This window comes from Mus pahari, chromosome 1 (assembly GCF_900095145.1).
Source record: "Mus pahari chromosome 1, PAHARI_EIJ_v1.1, whole genome shotgun sequence".
Lineage (NCBI taxonomy): Eukaryota > Metazoa > Chordata > Mammalia > Rodentia > Muridae > Mus > Mus pahari.
In genome coordinates, this window is record NC_034590.1 from 89,783,899 (window position 1) to 89,805,388 (window position 21,490).

Sequence of the window (21,490 nt, forward strand, 5' to 3'; positions counted from 1 at the left end):
GGCCACTTAAAGGAGCGAGGATGAAGGATTATGTGCAGGAGCATGGGCAGCTCAAAGGCAACTTCATCATTTAAAAGCCCATCTCAGTGTGGGTGGCAAAGTCACATCAGCTGCATCCCTGGAGCTCCCTGCCCAAACTGTCACCTCCGTGAAAGAGTCTTTCTCCCCTGGCAATTGTTCCAGCTTGTACAGCCTTGGGAAGGGGCCATGTGTGATCAGTAACGTTCTGAGGTTTCTTTAGCTTCTTTCTCTAAGATGGGACAAGTGAGGTACACTTCCTATCCCTGCAGAAATATTGGTGGGAATCAAAGGACAAACACAGCCAGATCCAGTTCGCTAAGGCTTTGAAAGGGCTGCACTAAAAGTGAAAGCTACTCTTTTTTTTTTTTTTTTTTTTTTTTGTTTTTTCGAGACAGGGTTTCTCTGTGTAGCCCTGGCTGTCCTGGAACTCACTTTGTAGGCTGGCCTCGAACTCAGAAATCTGCCTGCCTCTGCCTCCCAAGTGCTGGGATTAAAGGCATGCGCCACCATGCCTGGCTCACTACTCTTATTTTTTGACTATACAATTTGCTTATTAATCATAAGAAACACAATAATTTAGTGTTTTTATATGCATTTTTCTGTGTGTTTTATATGTATTGTTTTAAAAGATTTGTTTACATGGCCTTTCTTGTAAAAACAGAAGTTCTTGGTTTACTCCAGAGGATAATTTTATTAGAGCTTAAAGACAAACAGCAAGGTGGGCGAGCTATAAATCTCGGCAGCTTCCTGGGGGCGGAGAACAGAGAGAGGGGCCAGGAGAACCTCAGTTAAACCAGAATAGTGGTCAGAGGGAGCTTTAGACAAGGGTACCACAGTGCCAGGAAAAGCACACTTCCTTAGCATCTGAAAGAAAAAGACCAGGAAAGTAAAAGGAATAACTAATTACATCTTTGCAGACCCTGGAGCTCTTCAAGCAATAAGCCAATGTTTCTTTTTAAAATCAAGACCTCCCCTAATCTGCCACTAGACAGGAAACCCAGGGAGGAGTGCTTCTTGGGTTGATTCAGGCCACACAAGGAACTCATTAAGGATCTCGGCCCCTTGGGTTTCTGCCCCCTCATTCCCAGTGTCCCTAGGTTTGTTTCCTCCTGGGCACAAGAGGGATGCTACAGTTCCAGGAATCTCAATGTCCCATAATCACATTCAAAAGCAGACAGAAAAAGCAGGGAGGTGGGGTAAGCTGTATAAGATAGGAAGGAAAGACAGAGACACCCCCTATCACTTTCCTCTTAAATCTCATATGCAACTATAGACTTCATTCACCTCTAAACTGCAGGCAGGGGGAAGACAACCTTTATCTTAGGCTAGTCAGGAAACATACCCCAGAGGGATGCTATTCTGTGCCAGAAGAAAGGCAAGGTTCTCTTAGCAGGGAAGTCTGGCGGGGTGGAGGTGGGGGGAAAGCTAAGTGTGTGTGTGTGTGTGTGTGTGTGTGTGTGTGTGTGTGTGTGTGTGTGTGTGTGGAGGGGTAGGCAGCAGATCTGTTTTGATTAAACCCTATACTTTCTGCCCCAGGGCTCCTTTCTTGGGTTTTCTTCTGTTTATTCACAGAGGGAGGCTCTTTAGGTGCTACAATTGAAGACCCTCCAAGAGTCCTAAGGGTTAAATATCAGCTTCAGGGCCTTAAGGCGTCTAAGTCTGGTCTCTGGCTAGGATCAGGTTTTGGGTTCAGAGGCTCCTCGGGCCCTGCCTCCCTGCAGAGACCCCGCCCCACCCCCATCCCAGCTGCTGTAAAAGGAAACACAGTCATCCTCTGGGGACTAACTATAACCCTAATCCTCACTTCCTGGAAAGCTCTCAGGTAACCAGACCCCAGGAGAGGAGAAGCCCATGCTGTGACCTTGCAGCCGGAAGGACTTTTCTCCCACACTCAGAGAAACCCATGAAGGTGCTATGAGCTACTCACTTAAGACTTGCGTGGGCCCTTCCCTACCTTCTGAACCAGCAAGGAGAGACCCCTGATTTGTTCATGGGCCTGAACTTTTCCCATCATACTGCCTGAGTGGTACTGGTACTATAACTCTCCTAGAAAATCTTTTACTCAGAAAGACAAACTGACTCCATGTTCCTCTCTCAAACCCAAGACCTTACAGTATCCTCTTCCTCCATCTTTACAATGCTCCACTCCAGTCTCTGCTCTCCTCACTTCCCTTTTCCCTTAGTCAGACTTCCTCCCCTCATATGGGGTATGTGTGGCTCTACTCATGCTCTACTTCAATAACCCAGGTACTTTCCTCATCTCAACCTTCTTAAGTTTATCACCGCAGCAACGTCCTTCTTGCCATTCACAGGTCCCAGGGATTAGCACATGGATATCACTGGAGCCATCATTTATCTTCCCATGTTGCTCAAATATCCTCAGACCCAGTCCTTTAGGATTCATTTAGTGGGTGAGGGATACGGCATATGTACTTATAAAATATGCATCTAAGGGCCTCTGGTGTCACACATGGTGTTAGTCATCCTATAGGAATGTATTGTCTCTGAGGTTTTGTTTAGAGTTATTACTGTCAGTATCCTGATGCTCCAGGCTTGGCCAGACCAATGCATTATTATCTCATTGAATGCTTCCCTGCTCCCCTGCCACAAGATTAGGACATTGACATGGATTGGCAGTGTGGAAACAGGCATAGAGATTGTTCTGTCTGCTCAAGGTCACACAACTAGCAGGATATATATATATTCCTAGCCTTCATATTCTGAAATCGTGTGTACCCAAGTAAACTATAGTAGCCACAGAACAGGTCAGAGAAGAAAAGTTGGGGGTCTCTTTCCACAATACACAAACCCATTCCCAGTCTCTGCATCCTTCATTCTCAGAACCACCAAGGAACCTTTTATCCTATTTCTGACACCTGTTTTACAATTACAACCCATTGCTACCCAAGTAGGCAGGTCGCAACCCCAGTGTGGATGAAAGAGCAGCCTCTTGGGGTTTGAGCTCAATTCCTTGCCCACACACTTACTCTCTGAATAGGCTGCCTCCCCCACATACTGTAGGATGTGTACTTTCAAAAGTTGAGAACCCGACGTGAATCTATTGCTCCCTGTACTTGTTCCAGGCTACCATGGCAACAAGTGTTCATCTGAGCAGCTGCTCCAGGCAAGTTCTGCTTTAGTACTGTGGCAAACACTTCAGAAGGGAGTTTGCTGTAGAGGTGTCCAGAAACCCTAGGAGATCTTGATGCCAACACACATGGGCCAACTTGAAGGCGAGGTTCTACCAAGAGCTTAAGGGACTGTGACATCCTGAGTGATTATAGGGTCTGAGTAACTCATGTTAGCATTTCTAGTGATTTTTTTTTTTCTAATTTATGGGTCATGAGTCACTAGAGGGTGGATTGGTTTCCCTTAGCAGCTTCAGCAACATATACTTAGTAGTTAACAACTCTGGAGGCAAACTCAGAAGTGCAAACTGGGGCAGTAGAGCGGATTCTGGAGGTTCCACCGCGGTTCCTCACCTGTTCCTCTGTTAGAGGCTCCCTGGGCTCCTTGGCTTGTAACCCTGCGGCACTTAGATTTTGGCTACCAGTGTCATATCTTCTCAGAGCCCAGGTCTCCTGTGTCTTCTTTACTAGGACTTGGTGATTGCCAACCTGTCTCATCCAGCCATATGAAAACCATCTATCACATCTATGAATTCTATGGAGACATGGAATTTACCAAAACTGGAACTGATTTGCTTTTAGATCAAAATGTGGACATGAGGTGCCAGAGCCAACTTATTTTTGCATTTGCTGTGCCGGCTGCTATTGAAATCAGTGTTCATTTTGCTATTAAAATCAGTGTTCATTTTAATGTCATTTAAAGGGCACATCAAAGTTTTATTTCTGATTCAAATATGCAGCAGCCTAGAGATAACACACAGAAAAGTTCGAATCTAAGATCAATTCTTGCTTTATCTTTAATTTCTTTTACCCTTATAAAGTCAGTCTTTTACCCTTATGACTTGAGCTTCAAACCCCTGGCACTCTGGACACACCAGACCTTCGACACAGTGTAAGCACAACCTTTCTCATGCCAGGATGTTTTACCCTGCACAACTCTAACAAAATGATTTGAGAAGAAAGGCTGTGGTGGTCTGAAGTATTCCCAGCTCCTGTGAGCATTTGGCCCATCTGGTAAGACTGTTTCTGTACATCATGAAAAGCTTGTAATGTGAGGCCTTGCCAAGCAGAGCAGTCCTGCAAGGAACATACCTCCAAAGGCTACACTTGGTCCTGGGTCCCTTCACTGTCCTCAGTGATGCTAGGTCTTCCTCTGACACATGCCTCTTCTGTCAGGACATCCTACCCAAACACCAACTTTAACTTTGGAAACTCAAAGGCCAAAATAAATCTGTCCTCCTACACTACCCCCATTGTCACAGCAATGCCAAGACCAACAGAGTATGTTGGAAGAGTTTTCCACATAAAGCTTGAGACCTACAATGTACTACAAAATAGATATGCTTTGACCTCCAGGTTAGGTTTTGAAAATCTCAACAGCATAGCTGATAGTCAAGGAGTTTAAATATATATTTCCTGGCTGAGAGCAAATATGTAGTGGACTCTTGTGTTGTTTAGTTTGTCAAACTGACACATGTAGAGTCATCTGGCAAGAGGGAACCTTGGGAGTACCTCCATCAGACTGGCCTGTAGGCTAGTCTGTAGGAACATTTTCTTGATTGATGCCTGATGGGGGAGGACCCAGCCCACTCCAGGCAGGTAGTGCTGGGTACTCAAGAAAGCAGACTAAGCAAGCCACGAGGAGCAATCCAGTAAGCAGTGCTCCTCCTCGCCAGTCACTGCTTCTGCTCTTACTCAGGCTACCCTCAATGATGGATTGTGATTAGGAAATATAATCCAAATACCCCCCCACCCCCAGCAGAAATCTGAACCTCTATTTGAACTGCTTCCCAATTACAGAGATTAAAAATGTTTTTTGGAGGGGGGGGACATATTTTCTAGTCAAAGGACACAGATGAATTTGTTAGATATGTGAAAAGTGACTGAGCTCTAGCATTAGATCAAGATTGGTCATGTGGCTAACTTTTTTCAAGCATCTTAGGGAAAACTAGGGTGCCTCCAGGAAGAGAGAGCCTCATGTGTGAGGAGTCGAGCACAGTGGAGATGGTCGCTAGGCTCAGGCTCAGTGTAGAGCCTAGATACCAGTGGCGTTGTACTCGCACTCAAGATGGACCCCACCTCACAGAATTCCTTTCCTTCTCCCTGCCAACCCCCAGAGACAGATCTTTAAAATGGGAGTTATAGGGATACAACTCACTCATTTTAAAATTCCAGAAGTCTTATTTGAGGGAGTTGCTTGAGTTAGGAAATAACTTACTGTGAACAATCTTTCCTTAAAGAAATATTTTTGGTCAAATGATTAAGAAATGGTATATTTTGATTGTTTCCACCAAAAATACACATGTTAAACTTTGGCACTGAGGGGTGTTGTGGACATTTAAGAGTTAGTATCCTCAAGAGTTGTGTTTTCTTCCTGATTCCAGATGTGATCATTTTCTGGCGCACATTCCCACCATCCCCTACACGATGGGACCTGGGACCATCCAGGCTTGAACTTGCACATCAACAGGAAGGTGGAAACCAATCCCAAGTAATCCCCAAAGCCTCTTTACTTAAGTCCCCACGTGTGGTATTTCACTTTTGTGATAAAGTTAGACACAAGTGGTTTTCTTCTCCTCTATCCCAACCCTGTGTCCAAGTAAGGAACTCAAACACAGAGGACTCATAAGTGTACTGTCAGGTGGGCTGCAGCTAAATCCTATTGAACATACATGACATGTGTCAGGTATAGGACTATGGGAGTCACAAAAATCTCAAGATAGGAGACAAGTTGTAAATTTACTTTCTGTTCAAGTTGATAAATGCCTGCCCAGGGTCTCATGAACAGGTCCCAGATCTAAAAATGATTGAAGGTTACAATTCTTAAATAGTTTTCTTGTCTTAAAACAGAAGGCAACAGGCTGGAAAGATGGAGAGATGGCTCAGCCAGAAAGTGCTTATCCGGCAAGCATGAGAATCTGAGTTTGAGCTCCATGTGGTCTTTGTTTTGTTTTTAAAGACCAGTCACAGTGGAACACACCATATTACTGGTGCTGTGGAGTCAGAGGCAAGCAGATACCTGTGGCTCTTTGGTCAGCTAGTCTAGCCCACTTGGCAAGTTTCAGGCCCTTGAAACCACTTCTTTATCCCCACAAAAGAAAAAAAAAAAAAAAAAAAAAGAATGGTGCCTGAATACCAGCATTACCCAAGTGCACATACATGTACACACATGAACATTTAAGACAAGAGTTTTACTGCAGTCTCTTTATTTGCAAGTCTGATCAGTGATTGAACCTTATAGTTCTTTTCTTATACAGGTAAAAGATGAAGCCTAGAATGATGGCTGAGCCCACTAGTGCAGCCACAGCACCCAGTGTTTTAGAAGCAATATCCTTGGCAATAATATCCTTGGTAACCTCAGAGCTGCCGGGGTCAACAACACCTACAAAGAAAGCAGGTATTCAAGTTACAAGGTCAGGCCGAGCCCTTCTGTAAAATTAAAGGCTCTATCACTTGTTTTTGGAAGTTTGCAGTAGAATACAGCCTCACCCTCTTTACCCTATTGCCATCTCCATCCTCCCCTGCTCCACACCCCCTTCTTCATTATAACCATTTGCTTTTCCCATCTCAAGCCAGATAGGTCAGTACCTAGAGAGAACCTAAGAGTCTTAGCTTTGACTAATACAGTGTCCTGAGAATTAGCAATTCCTGAGTGCAAGATGTCACAAGTCAGTTGGCTAGAGATTTAAGGTAGCTTAATTTTACATCCTAGGCCTGGAATTGAGCATAATCTCCTGTGGATTTCAGTTTGGCAGAAGTTAACGGGATATTCATGCTTGTCAACCTACCAACATGCAACCGGTAAACAATATACACCAAATTTCTTGGTATGGTAGACAACAATTCTCTGAAATGATCTAGTGTGGCATTAAGAATCCATTATGACACCCAGCATCAAAGTAGAGTTGGGAGAAGGAACACCATGGGTCATTAACAAGACCATGGACAAGAGCCCCATGCATCCTCCATGGTTACAGCAACACTATAGAGTAAGTCCATCATATCAGTAGTTAATGGACACGGTCCTGCTGGTGTCAAGATTTTCCGGAGAGCACACAAAAGGTTCAAGGGAAGGGAACTTGGCTTTTTGTCTAGTTTTATCATTAAACATGTATTTCTGACAGAAAAAAACTAAAACCTTGCATTCAGAAGTATCCCAGACTTTTAAATCTGTACCTTTGGATGAAGAGTCATCTGACAGCAAGAGGATAGGTCCTGGAAGGCTGACCGTCATGGCGTCTTCTTTGCTGGCCTCTGTGGTGGAAGACAAGATTGTCAAAGTTGTGTCTGACACAGGAATTCATGGAGTCCCTAGCAGATGCTCCATGGAGTATCCTTGACATGGATTCCATCTGTCTGTCATGGAGAGAGTCTCAAAGGACAGGTTCATCAGACTACATGAGAACCTGTGCATCTCAGGATGCCACACTAGTGAAAGATGACTAAGTGGAGATGTTCTCCACCTAATCCTAAGAAACAAGTTATTACCATCTTAAAATGTACTCAGTTCTAGAAAAATCAAGGCTTGCTTTGAGCAATAAGAACAAGGATTAAGTTTTTACCTCGTTTGCTCCGCAGTGGTGCAGGGCAAGTCACAGAGCACAGAGGGGAATCAAGAGAGACTTGGTTACAGATCAAGGCACTGCAGTGGAAGTAGATCTGGAAGAGGAGGAAGAGCATTAGGAGGAGTCCGTGCACTCACTGTCAACCTGCCCCATGCGACTTCTCCATCACATACCAGGCTGGAGAGCCCCCGTGCCTCTGACACAAAGGCAAAAGTCTTCACATCAAACCTCTGGTAGTGACTGGAATGGGCTGCAGAGAAGCCAGCTGGGTGGAAAGTAGTGCGATAGTTGTCCAGTTCATATTCACAGCTAGGAAACAGGCACAAGGATGGGGGCATCAGTCACAGGATCCCACACACTGTGCCCATTTGCACACGGTGAGCCACGTATGACACTTCTATGCTACAGCTATGTCTACATCCTACCAGTGACTGTTTTACTTACATTCTTCTGACTGGACCTAGCCATCAGTAATCACAAAGTTCTAAGTTATGTAGAACACTTGTATTCTACATAATGCAAATGCACATTTGTTTACCAAGTGAACAGATTCATCAACAGATTCAAGTTGTAACCACACTCCTATTGTGTGTGTGTGTGTGTTCATGTTACTTAAGATAACAACTTATTACTATCAGTATTTTCTATTATGTCCGAGGTAGTAACTGTTTGCAACAGAAGTAGAATCTTTGCCATTCTGTTTTACATGCTAACAGGTAATGATGGCATTAAGGATGAAAGGAACTAAAGGCATGAAGACTTACATAGAGGGATAAAGGGATTGGGGCTGGCCTCATGGAGAAGGGATGCTTGGGCAAACCTTCAAAGGTGAAGGGTTGTGTGATTGAATGGGTCTGCATGTGCTCTAGGCAGGAGTCGAGCTGCAGGCCTGGAGTCTTGTGATATATTCCCACAAAGCCAAGAAAGCCAACATATAGCTCTTTGCAGGTAAGAAACCTTGGAGGAGACATTTCAGGCAGAGCAGAGAGGGCAAGACACTATAGCCAAAAGCACTGTAATATTTGCTTAGAGTCAAGTAGGACTTCTAATCTGGATTCTACCACTTACTGTTGAAGTAACTCATGTAAGCCTTCTCTCAAAGTGGCAGCTGATGTCCTCAGGTAATGGGATGGATACATGACATCCTGGCATATGGTAGGCATATGGTAGGCATTCAGTAAACACACACTAGAATTCTCTCTCTCATGATAAAGAGGTAATAGAGCCAGGCTGTTTGGAGAGAAGCCCATTCCATAAGAGTTCAGCATGATAGAAAAGAGCTGTGAGCCACCTAATTAGACCAAGTGCCAATGACTACAAACAAGGATTAATTCAGGGAATTTATGATCAAAGTCTCCTTTCAGTCTTAGGAAGGTGAGTTTCAATCACTAGTAAGTTCTGCTGTTGTGTCTGAGCAACCCTGTGGTGTAGGAAGTCCATACCCATCCATGACAATCTGCCACTGGGGGACAGAGGCCGGGTCCTCAGAAGAAGTTGCCCAGCAGTCATCCAAGACCAGCTTGATGTTGGGATCGTTCCTGTTCAAGACAGTCACTTCCATGTAGATTGGCTGGCGGAGGTACCTCACTAGAGGGTACTCATCCTTCCTGTAAGGTCGTTGGTAGGATTTGTCTGCAATTGACAGAAAACTTTAAGGACTGTGGTACAGGCTGGCTACAACATCCATTAGGCTGACAGCACTAGACAGTGCATTTTAGGAGAAAATCCCCTAAAAGGGTTTTATCCATTAGCTCAAGTTGCAACACCTCACCTGGGTATGTTTGTAGGACCAACACCAGTGGGCCTGGCTTTACAAAGGCCTCTGGAGAAGAATGGCTTTTGATATGGGCATTTAGTAGCATACTGTCTCTGACGTAATAGCATCTTACTGTCATCCTAGAAAATTGTGGGTAGATATGAATCATGTTAACAAAAATCATGTTAAAAAAAGGTGTAGTTGAAGCTGAAGGGTTTTTTTCTTATGAAAGACAAATAGAAATTGTATCACACCTGAACTCGCTGTTTCTGAATACAATGTTGGAGGGTGGGTTTTCCCATAGAGCGTGTATTTCATTCTCATAGATGACTTTATCACCTTCAAACTTCAATGTTGGAATATTAGAGAAAGTTTGTCAATAAAACACTTACTTTAAAAGAAGTCTTACCTTCTTACCGTAAGTTGCTACTCACTTTCTGTCGTGTTCCACATCCATTCAGAGGTATGTGAAACCTTGCAAGCCCCAGAGACTGGACCTTGAAAATAGGCTGGCAGGAAGAATTTCCCACCAGGAGGGTGTCCAGGTTCAGTGCGGGTTTTGTTTGGTGGCTGTAGACCTCAAAGTCCATAAAGCCATCCTGTGCACACAGTTCGTCTGTAAGTAGACAGCAGCAGAGTTTAGGGAAAATTAAGCTCACTCTGTGACATTACCAGTCAGCTTGAATGTATGAATCCAGCAACTAAGTTCGAGTTCTCTTATGTCTTTGTTTGGGGCAAACGCTGATGAATCAGCTTGAGTGACAAGAGGAATGTAAGTTACCACAATCAGTGTCATCATCATGCAGATCAGAAGACATGGAAAGAAGGGTCACAGAGCTGGAGAAGCCAGCGAAGACAACCCAACAAAGGATTAAATCTGGGTTGGGTGTATAGTACTAGGTTTCACTGTGTCCCCTTTTCAATTCTTGAATTTCAGATATTTTTTTAAACTAAGGAAGCCCAACGGATAAGCTATTAAGCCATTTTAAAAAAATCCAACAGAACCCTGAAACCTAGATCTGAGGGTCCCAAGCACTTTGGTAAGGTATACTCAGACCAGACTCACTAATCCCAGGCAATCTGAGGAGAGACTAAGAAGGCAGTTTTCAGTGATTGGCCTGACCTGCTCAAGGTGCGGGAGTAAAGAGAAGCGAGGTCCAGCCAGGGAAAGTGTCCACTCAGGAACCCTTTCCAGAGTCCATAGGAGTCTCGGGAACTCTAGAGAGTTTTAACTAGAAACTTGAAGCCTTTGTCCCTGGGTTGGGAATTCCGATACCTAACCCAGTATAACAAGATTTCCTTAAATTCAGCAGTCACACAGTGATCTCCCCTCACGAATGTTTGAGAATGAATGATACCACCACTTGAGCCCCCATCCTAGAACTTAAACTGCTATTTCTGATAAGATTCATCTTCAAGTCTCTTGAGTCTTAAGCACGAAGCAGATTCTTGATGTCCGTTATATTTTCCCACATGCATTAAAAGGAGCAAAACAAAACAAACAAACAAACAACCCAGATAATTTTGATTACAAAACATGCTTACCTATAGAGACTGGCGACTCACAGTGGCACTCGGGATCTATCACTGTGGATAGCATGTTCCCTTGGAAGTAAAAGGTCAGCTCCAGTGAAGAGAGGTAGAACTGGTAGAATGGACATTTTCCAGAGGGCTGGAGCGAGAGAATGTCAAGTAGATACCTCAGGAAGCAGGAGTCCCTGGACACTTGCAGAGCATACTTCAAACTCACCTAGTTTTCTTCTGAGCCCAAACAAGCGAGCTGCCACTTCCTCAGATCAGAATCTTCCCTAGGCAGAGGCTTATTGCTTTAAACTCGTGTCTTAAAGTACCCAGTTCCTTCATGTTCTTTGTACTATTAGTCACTAAAGCTTTAACAGATCAAACTAAAGAATAATGAACCCCTTGCCAAACCCAAGAAAGGGCTCAAAAGAACTCCACAAAGGTTACAAAATACTATTGCTCCACACACTCTCACTCTCACATTCTATCCCTGCATCCATCAAGACTAGCCTCAGGACAATAGGGTACCCTTTTGTTTGGACCAAGTTAATCTGATATATATATATATATATATATATATATATATATATATATATATATGGATATGGAAGATTCATCATTAGTTGTCTCACAGGTAGCTTGTACTTGTCAAATGAACTGAGAAAAATCTAGGACAGAATCCACATGCAGACGTTAAAGCAATGGTATTAGAGAGACCTTTCCTTGAAAAGTCATGTAAAGTGATCAAGGTTATTTAAATCCATCACTCTAGCAAGTAGGCAAGATGTGAGTTGTATCATATCACCCACAAGATTACTTCAGAAGGCTCTTGTGGCATTCAGGGCACAATAACAAACGTACTTTTGTTTTCAGGAGAGATTTTCTGAAATGCAATCTCAAGCCATTTGTTGCTTCTTTGTCAATTCCATTGGCATGCCATTGGTCCTCAGGGATGCTCCTTTGTCCAAAGTCCACAGACTCTAGCTTCCCAGGAAATTCTGGTATAGTGAGAGTCATGTGTGTAGCATTACAAGCCACAGAAAGATCTATAGGAAATGGTCGACAGAATACCCATCATTAGCCTTGGTTAAACCCCAAGAACAATGTTTCCCACTGCTGAAGCTCTGCTCTCTCGAGCCTCACCTGGTGCACAGATAGCTTGTGAAGAGAAGGCGATCTTCTGTCCAGAAGTTGAGAACAAGAGCTCCAGCTGCACAGTATAGAGATAGCTGTTCTCTTGCTGGGGGGTCAGGAGTTTGAAGGTATTAGATAGAATCTCTAGTAAGAATCATATGCTCAAGCACTGGGTGTCACTTTAGCACAAAATGAAGTATAGGTATTTTGTCCAATCACTTTCAAAGTGCTCTGGTATTGACCTTGTCTTCTATAACGCCTGGAAAACTAGTGATGTCTATGGGTCTGACCCATAGTGACCATTTCTAGGGAGACCACATCTAAAGAGACCACAGTAAGAACTGGCCATATTCCATGACTATCTTGTAATGTTGGTCAGAATACTTACAGAGCTCAGGAATCCTACTATGCTCAAGATGAAACAAACTGTCTTTTATTAAAGTAATCAATGTATGAGCACTTTCCAGCACCTGTCCCAAGTATAGTCATGCATGGCTTAACAGTGAGGTATATCCTAAGAGATACACCATTAGACAGTTGACTTTTACTGTAGACCATAGGACCATAAAACCTAGCTTTGCCATTAACTACCCAACATGTGACTGTGTGTGTTTGAGGCTTCTATACTGTGGGAAGTACAGGTTCACATAGCAACACTGCCAACATGGGAAAGGCATTGCACTGTAATGTTACTGCAGCTATTTTAACCAGGCAATGAAATGTTTAGCTCTACTTCAGTCTTCAGGACTACTGTCATATGGTCCACCACTGGCCTAAACCTTATGTAGAATGTGATGTTAACATCAATGTAATGTCTCACGAATGGTCTGAAAGACAAAGAAAAAAATGTCACCCAAACAGAGCACGTTAAGACTCACAAGAAGGGGCTGGTGAGATGGCTCAGTGGGTAAGAGCACCCGACTGCTCTTCCGAAGGTCTGGAGTTCAAATCCCAGCAACCACATGGTGGCTCATAACCATCCGTAACAAGATCTGACTCCCTCTTCTGGAGTGTCTGAAGACAGCTACAGTGTACTTATAAATAAATAAAAAAATCTTTAAAAAAAAAAAAAAAAAAAAGACTCACAAGAATACCCTTGCTCTATATTATAATTTGAATGTAAGTCTGTGAAAAGAATGAAGTAGACATATAGGTAGAGCAAGGCCCTTGTCTCTTCTTCACCATCACATTCCTATCATCCAGTGATGTACTTGGTATTGAACTTATAGGTTGTTTGTGACAGATTCTCACTATGTAGTCTAGGCTGTCCTCAAACTCACAAGCCTCCTGCCTTAGCTTCCCAAGTGCTAGAGCTACAAAAGTTTATGCCAATCTGCCCAGATAAATCTACTTTAAGTTGGCAGTATCTCTCATTTATTTGAGAACATGGCTGAGCTCATGCTTAGTTTTAAGAATATTGGCCATTTCCTTGATGGTGGTATAAAGGGGTTTCAAACCTACCACGTAGTGAGCTATTCCAGTAGCATTGGCTGGCACATGGAGAGTTACTTTCTGGCTGTCAATCAGAAGATTGAATCCTTGTACTATGGCATCCTTCAAGGGCAGAATGTGGGCTCTTGTACCGTTGCCAATCTTAATAATCCATCCCATCTCAGATACATTCTTCAAAATTCAAAAGACACAGAGATAAATTCAAGTGGTCCTCTGACCTACACTTGTCATGCCTACAGCACTCATTCACCCATGCATGTATGCATGCACAAACCAAACAAAAAGTGAGCATTGTTTAAAATACTGGAGCTTCTTTAACAACGGGAAACCAGTGTTTTATAGAATTAAAGTGGTCATAACCTTTAACATGAATTTAAGTGTTAATATGTTTCATAAGTGAAGAATTTTATTCTTAGGATTGGAGAGGGGACTCAGTGAATACATTCTCTTCCATAGGAACAAATTCAGTTCTCAGAACCCACCTTACACAAGCCATGAACTGCATTTAACTCCAGTTACAGATATCTGCTACCTTCTGTCTTCTGTAGATACAACCTCACAAATGGCATACACTCACCACACACACACACACACACACACACACACACACACACACACACACACCACAGAGAAAGAGAGAGAGAAGAAAAGAGACAGAGAGAAGAGAGCGGGAGAGCGAGAAGAGAGCGAGAGAAGGAAGAGAGAGCGAGAGAAGGAAGAAAGAGCAAGCAAGACGAAGAGAGCGAGTGAGACGAAGAGAGCGAAGGAAGAACAGAAGAAAAAGAGAAGGGAGAACAGAAGAAAGAGAGAAGGGAGAACAGAAGAAAGAGAGAAGGAAGAACAGAAGAAAGAGAAAGACGACGAGAGAGAAAGAAGAAGAGAGAGAGAGAAAGAAGAAGAGAGAGAGAAAGAAGAAGAGAGAGAGAAAGAAGAAGAGAGAGAGAGAAAGAAGAAGAGAGAGAGAGAAAGAAGAAGAGAGAGAGAGAAAGAAGAAGAGAGAAAGAAGAAGAGAGAGAGAAAGAAGAAGAAGAGAGAGAGAAAGAAGAAGAAGAAGAGAGAGAGAAAGAAGAAGAAGAGAGAGAGAAAGAAGAAGAAGAGAGAGAGAAAGAAGAGAGAGAGAGAAAGAAGAAGAAGAAGAGAGAGAGAAAGAAGAAGAAGAGAGAGAGAGAAAGAAGAAGAGAGAGAGAGAAAGAAGAAGAGAGAACAAATTGTATTCTTACCTGATTTTCATCAGCAAGCCTAGAGAAAAGTTGTGGGAAAGAAAACTGGAAAGAAAATAAAAAAGATTTAGGAAAACGTCTCTGAAGTTCTGCCACTTGCTATTTTGCAGGATTCACCCAGATTAGTTGGCCTAATGCTGTAGTTCCAAGAAGCCTGGCTGCTGACACAGGGACAGATGTATCTTCCAATCCTGCCCTTGAGTTTTACACCTTTGGGTTTCCAGTGTTAAAAGGCACTGGAAAAAAGCTAGACGAGTTTGGGGACAGGATATGGGATGTGTCACCAGTCAATCTTTTGATTATCAGCGTGACTGCAGATATTTGAGCCTTTTCTATTGCTAGACACAGTGTGCTCAACACGGTGTGTCCTCAGTTCTTAGAGCCACCTTGTCAGCCACCCTGTTCTTCCATTTTAGCCTTAGAAACCAAGCCTCAGTATGGAAAACGCACCGTGGCCCCACAGCAAAACAGCAAAAGCAAAACTGAAATTCATTCATCTGCTGAGCCCAGCTATGCCTACAACACAGCATTCGATTTACCCTGCTGTAACCATATGAGAGAAAAATCATTCCACATCACTTACAGATACTAGATCCCTCCTGCAGACAACAATTTCTGAAATCTCATGGGCCCCTGCTTGAATAGCTGGACAGAAAAAATGATGCATGTCGTCTTTATATCTCACATCAGTGCTGGTGTCCCCCACTCTGATGTTCACCTGGTATCCACCAATCTGTGTACAAACAATACAAAGGAGGCAGTCGATTCCTCAGTAGGAAAGGCAGTTCTCGAAGACATCCCATCGGACCATTAGAGTGGCAACACATTTGAGTTCAGCAGTACAAGTTCCTGAAGGCATTTCATTCCCTTGCCAGGAGACTATAGCTAGCTCGTTTGAGAGATCCTTGTAAGACTCACAGGCTAAGAGGAGAGTTCAAACATTAGGGGTAGAGTCTGGTTTTCTGTTACATTTCTATTATGGTCTATTATGGTGGGAATCATGGTCCTGTTCCCAGACATCTACACAGGTTATTCAAGTAGACCCATTCAGCAACTAAATCAATGCCCTTGAGCTGAGAGGAGCCAACTTTATTACCCCTGACCTCAGGGAACTTAGTCTAAGGCAAGTTGATTGTTACCTAACAATTTTCTGTTAAGTATTAGATAGTAACTATCCTAGAATTTATGTCATCTTAACTTTAAGACCCACTCTTAATCCAAAGTTCATTACATAAAGGCTATGAGACTAGATTTGGCCATTCACAGGTGGCAGTTAGCAGATGCTTCTTGAAGTCGGGAAGACCTGGATTCATAGGAGAGCATCAGGTTGGGAGGGATATGTGCTGGGGAGTTCTGGGAGAAGTTAGAAGAAGCGAGTGAGGGGTGGGGATGATAAACGCGTTGTATACACGTATGAAACTTTCAAAGACTAAAGAACAGATATGTTTAAATTGGTGCAGATTTTCACAAAAGGTATCTATATCCTTTTCTGGGCCATCACAGCGGCTTTTACTTTCCCAGAGAGCAGAGTCTATGAATATACATGAAGCTTACACTAGAGGCTGCAGCATCAGGGGCAGTGGATGTAGTCTGTTAAACAGGGAGTTTCCAGGACTCACCCCACACCCACATCAACTGAAAGCCTTGAAAACTTTCAACATGTGGCAGGTTTTTATTTTATTACACCTGATTATCCTGATTGGGCAATCCTGTTGCTTGGTAATAGAGAAAAACCTCATTGCTTAGCAACTCTTTGCTTTTTAACACCTGTTCTTAAGCTAGATTCTCTATATCCACTAGCACCAAAAATAGCCTTCCATCTCACACAAGGGTTAGATTAAAATAGCTCTATGACCAAGCATTTGCTTTGTCTAAGTCACATGTCCTGCCTTTATTTCTATAGTATTATTAATCTTTATACCCTGTGGGGATAATAGCATCTTTCCAGTTTTCCTATAAGCAAAGTAGCAAGGTTAAGTAGCTTATTTAAAGTCAAACCCAAGGCTAATAGCTCAAGCACTAGGTTTTTTTTTTTGTTGTTGTTGTTGTTTTTAACAGTGATATTTCAGATCTCCTGTTCCAGGGGCATTATAGGCTATTTGACAATATCCTTGACTTATAGCCACATTGATGACAGGAGTATAGTCCATCCTACCTCCAGAATGTTTCTAGGCATGATCAAAAGTGTCCTCTGGGTATGTTAGTAATACAACAGAATAAGCCAATCTGGTTGGGGACTGCTGTTCCATTTCAAGGTCTAAATCTTCACCATAGCGATTATGTTTCTACTCTCTAAGTCACTCCCCCAAAACACTTGCTTACCACTTTTATAGTACAGGTCTCATAAGGGAACTTCAGGATGAACTTTTCCAAGTCCAGAGCATAAGTGCAGTTCAAAATTTCATTACCAAAGGTATCTACAGAAGACAGCCAAGAAATGCATTCAAGTGGCAGAGCCAACTGAAAGTTCCCAGCCAGGATTTCTCACCCACATCTAAGGCATGTCTATCATTTTTGACCCAACCTAGTGACATGATCAAACTTTGGGTGTTGTGACTTACACCCAGAAGTTTCCCACTGGATCACAAATAAGTCATACTACCCAGAAAGGCACTAAGCAAGTCAGAGACCCCATGGTACTAGGGAAGATGAATGCCAGTCACTCCAAGGGTTGGACTCTGTGTACCCATTAGAGGTGTCCCTACTTTCTACAAATTGGAATTAAGATTACATAGTACGTATTACATACCCACCACAGAAGGATTCCATTTTTCAATGTCAAATCTGCTTGAAAATTCAACTCTCACTTCGTCTTTATCACAAATGAGAGTGCCTAGAGAACAGAGAAAGGTTTTGGAAGCCTTTTGAATGACAGGAGACACTTGCTACAGGAAAGCGTGTAAACACTATCTTCTGCTGGCATTTAAGGATGGGGAGGATACTCAGCCTCAGGGAGTTCATAGAGTAAGGCTTAAAATCCAATACAAGATACCAGAGCTTTAAGGGTTCCCATTAAACACCCAGGGATCCAAGGAATATTCCATCTTCCAGTTAACAAGTCAGGCTCAGGATCCTTGACTGCCTGGGGATGGAGCTGCCAGTTGTGGGATGATAGATATCAATATCAGAGGCTTGTTTTTTCAAAAAAGAGCTTTAAGAAGAAAATCCTGGGTAAGTCCCAGGGAAGTATTTTAATTCAAGACTAAATCCTGCCCATGACCTGCCTTTCTGCAGCCCATGGCTCAGGGGAGAGAGTCTCCCTGGTTCTTTGTTTCACAAGACGAGTTCTGGCTGGGTCTAAAGCTAATGCCTTAAGCTTAAGGCATAGATGGAGACCATTGCTCCTACATGTGAGGGCTCGGAGCATGACTCGTTTTAGGTTCTGGAAAACATGAGTCAGTAAGGGCTTGGGAAGTAGCACAGACATTCTTTTGAATTTTTATATTTGGCTAACATAGCAAGCCCACAAATGACTAGGAGAACTTCTTTAATGGCTAATGTAAGAAGGAAGTGAGTGAAGCTAGGCATGGAGGCACACACCTGAAAAACCAGCTTTAAGGAGGTTGAGGCAGGTGGATTTGAGACATTGGGTTGAGGTCTGACTGGGATGCACATCAAATCCCGGTTGGAAGGGATGATGGAGAGAGGTACAAGGGAGATGGGAGGGATAACAGAGTGGAGAGCTATTCCATCTGCAGACTTTTCCTCTTTGGTCAGAGGGTTCTCTTGCCCAAGAGGCATACCTGGGAAGGCAGGATTCTCGGACTGAGGAAGGCTTACTGAGTTCACTGAAGTCACAAGGGTGAATAAAAGGGAAAGCAACCGGTAGATGCTGGACAGGAGAGAGAGATAATGTTAAGAAAAAGTGAACTTAAGTCAAAAAGCCATTGCATCCCCTCATTCCCAGAATGCCTCACCTGCTGCCGCACGGAGGGCTTACAGCCGATTTCTTCTGCCACCTCGCCATATTGGAAGCTACCACCAGAGCACCCGAGGTGAGGCCGTGTAGCAGCTGTGTGCTGTTATAGCCGCAGGTAGGATGTGACTCCACCCTTTCACTATTGGGGGCACCTGGGTCTCCCAGCCCAGCTGAAAGGGAGGGATTTGGGAAGAAAGTGCCATCTGCCCTCCCTTACACTTGCCTCCAGGTTCTGCCAGCAGCTTTTGAGGGGCAGAAGTAAAATCAGAATGCCCCAAAATTGGCTCCAGGTGAGTAAATTAGTGACCCACCCCATGATTTGGGGAGAAAATTCAGATCTTTTAAGCAAGATCTCTACAATTCCAATGTAGTGAAGGATGCTGGGGCTCATTAAGGAAGGGCATCTGTTTGTACCACTAATGCTTTCCTGTGGGTGCTACAGAAGAGAGGGGTTAAAACAAAAGAATAAATTTAAGCAAATAAGGTCATAACTTAACATCCCAACCCTTGTTCCCAAAATGCTTTGTTTCCCCACAGTTATGGAAGTTAGCGGTCACTCCCATGATGCTCAAGAAGGACCTAAACAGTGAATTACAAAATGACATGTGGATTTGTGTCCACACATAAAAGAGAAGTGTAGACACTAAAGAGTGCAGATGCATGGAGTGGTACTTCTGTAATTCCAGCACCCAGAACTGAGGCAGGAGGACCGGGAGCTGAAGGTCAGTTAGACCGAGAGATCCTACTTTGGAAAACAATCCTTCCCCCAAAAGAGAGACTAGACACTGACTTTTAAGCTTGCCACTGATACTGTTCGTATACTATGAAATGTCACAGACTTTTCCCTATCAACACCACAGGTGTTGCCCAAAGAAACTCCATTTTATGCTAGGCATCCACTTTGTACCCACAAGCTGTTTGTCTCTGCCTCCACCCCCTGGAAGGTAAGTTCCCAGTAACCCTTAGTAGTGATCCCCACCCGAAAATGCACCCCTGTGACCATCTCCTTGCTATGATGTAACTAACTGCTTTTATGGCTTCTGTAACTTGCTTACATAGACACCCTAAAGATTACTTTGGGTCACTGTGACCACTTGGCAGAACAGACCAGTTTTTGTTTGCTTGTGTAGGTATTGGAAGTTTTCATCTTTCAAAAACCCTTCCCGTACCCCTCCTTCACAGCGTGCCTGAGATTTGGCTTTAAGGTTGTCATCCTGCTATCAGCTAATCAATAAATCTTTTGATTATAATTGGATTGAGCCTGAGGTCTTTCCCTAAGGGTCACAAGCTCTATAACATTGTGTTACTTAAACAAAAACCATACCCGGAGATGAAGTTTAAATACTGTTTTGTAGCGTCCTGTTACCACTGACAACATTCTTGTGTCATGTGTGGTCATTGTGAGGGTTGTGTAGCCACATGTCACATATACTCACAGATATGGTTGTATTACATGTACTCATATGACTTTGTACTCATTTTTAAGGGTTTAGATAAACCAGTATTTATTTAACTGTTCCTTCCCTATAGACGCTAAGTGGTTTCCAGTGTTTCATCATTTAAATAGGACGATATATTTTTTGAGTCTTGCAATATATCTCAGGCTACTTTAGATCAGAGATCTTCCTGCCCACTTCTTCCATGTGGTATATTTACAAGTGGGTGCTCCCATATTGGTTAACACGGTAGATATTTTTATACGTCTGTCTGGCTAACCCTTACTATAATTCCTAAAAGTATATCCCATGGGTCAAGAATTATTGTGATCTAAGAAGAACAGAACATCATGGAATACTTAGGCATTTACAGGCCAGGAACCTGAGGCCAAACAGCCCCCACCCCCCACCCCCAGCTCTGATAATTTAATATCAGCTGAGAATTCGGATTTCCAGAAACTGGGTCCCTTTGCCATCTCTCGTTGCTCTTTGAGATGCCTAAATATGTTCAGCTTGTGTTCCCCAACAGGTGAATATGGTCAGCAAACTCTGGGCAAGCTTAGGGTGGCATTTGAAGTGACTGGTGCATGTATTTCCCTCCTGGTATATCTTGAAGGGTAATCTACACTTGTCTACCTGAAGTATTAGTTTAGGTTATAATCACATTGTCCCACTGCCTTTGGCTTCTCATTAACATCATTCCTGGGTCCCACCCAACAGCCAGTGAATCAGATACTGGTGGGTGGAGGCTGGGAGGTTATCTCAACAAGCACCACAGGTACTTGTTATAATTATAAAAATCAGGAAAATACCTGGAGGGAGGTGAGCCTGGGAAGGAATAGTTGCAGTGGTTCATCTCTGCCTGGGAATGAACTGAGTGGATTAGTGCCTGTGGGGGAGGGGATGCGGAGCAAATCACAATCCACCAAGAATGGACCCACAGAGCTGGGGAATGGCTTTTAAGAGCAGAAGCTTGATTTCAAGAGCAACTCATTCTGAGTGTGTTTCCCTTAAAGCAGCATCCTTCCCACAAATGTGAAGGTGACTAGGTCCCATGAAGGCTAGGACTGTGATGAGACAACTGTAGCTAAAGAAACCCGCACCTGGGACTCAGGTCTGTGGAGACACCAGTTAAGGAGGTCAATGGTCAGTATGTTTATTTCACCACCCCAGGCCTTGCTACCGCCCCCCCACCCCCAAACTGTGCCTTTTCTCCAGAGTGGGAGGGCTTCGCCTTAGAACAGTGGTTCTCAACCTTCCCGATGCTGCAACCCTTCGATACAGTTCCTCAAGATCTGGTGACCCCAACTGTGAAATTATTCTTGTTGCTACTCCACA

General features: G+C 43.4%; 1 protein-coding gene across 2 annotated transcripts; it reads right to left on the reverse strand.

Annotated features, from left to right (window-relative positions):
• Window positions 1–698: 698 nt before the first annotated feature.
• Zp2 (zona pellucida glycoprotein 2) lies at window positions 699–18,788 on the reverse strand. Of its 2 annotated transcripts, none has more exons than XM_021218019.1 (18): window positions 18,715–18,788; window positions 18,541–18,629; window positions 17,547–17,630; window positions 17,120–17,214; window positions 15,381–15,530; window positions 14,798–14,842; window positions 13,587–13,748; window positions 12,135–12,231; window positions 11,853–12,037; window positions 11,016–11,142; window positions 9,905–10,086; window positions 9,725–9,816; window positions 9,486–9,610; window positions 9,157–9,346; window positions 7,888–8,023; window positions 7,712–7,808; window positions 7,326–7,403; window positions 699–885 (listed from the first exon to the last, which is right to left on the reverse strand). In XM_021218019.1, exons 1-18 carry the CDS (start codon window positions 18,762–18,764, stop codon window positions 839–841), a joined length of 2,031 nt encoding a protein of 676 aa, XP_021073678.1. In that variant the 5' UTR covers window positions 18,765–18,788; the 3' UTR covers window positions 699–838. The 2 variants fall into 2 exon arrangements, with proteins under 2 accessions (XP_021073678.1, XP_021073669.1); XM_021218010.1 differs by lacking the exon at window positions 699–885 and adding an exon at window positions 6,371–6,531 and having other exon boundaries at window positions 18,715–18,764.
• Between the last annotated feature and the right edge of the window lie 2,702 nt (window positions 18,789–21,490).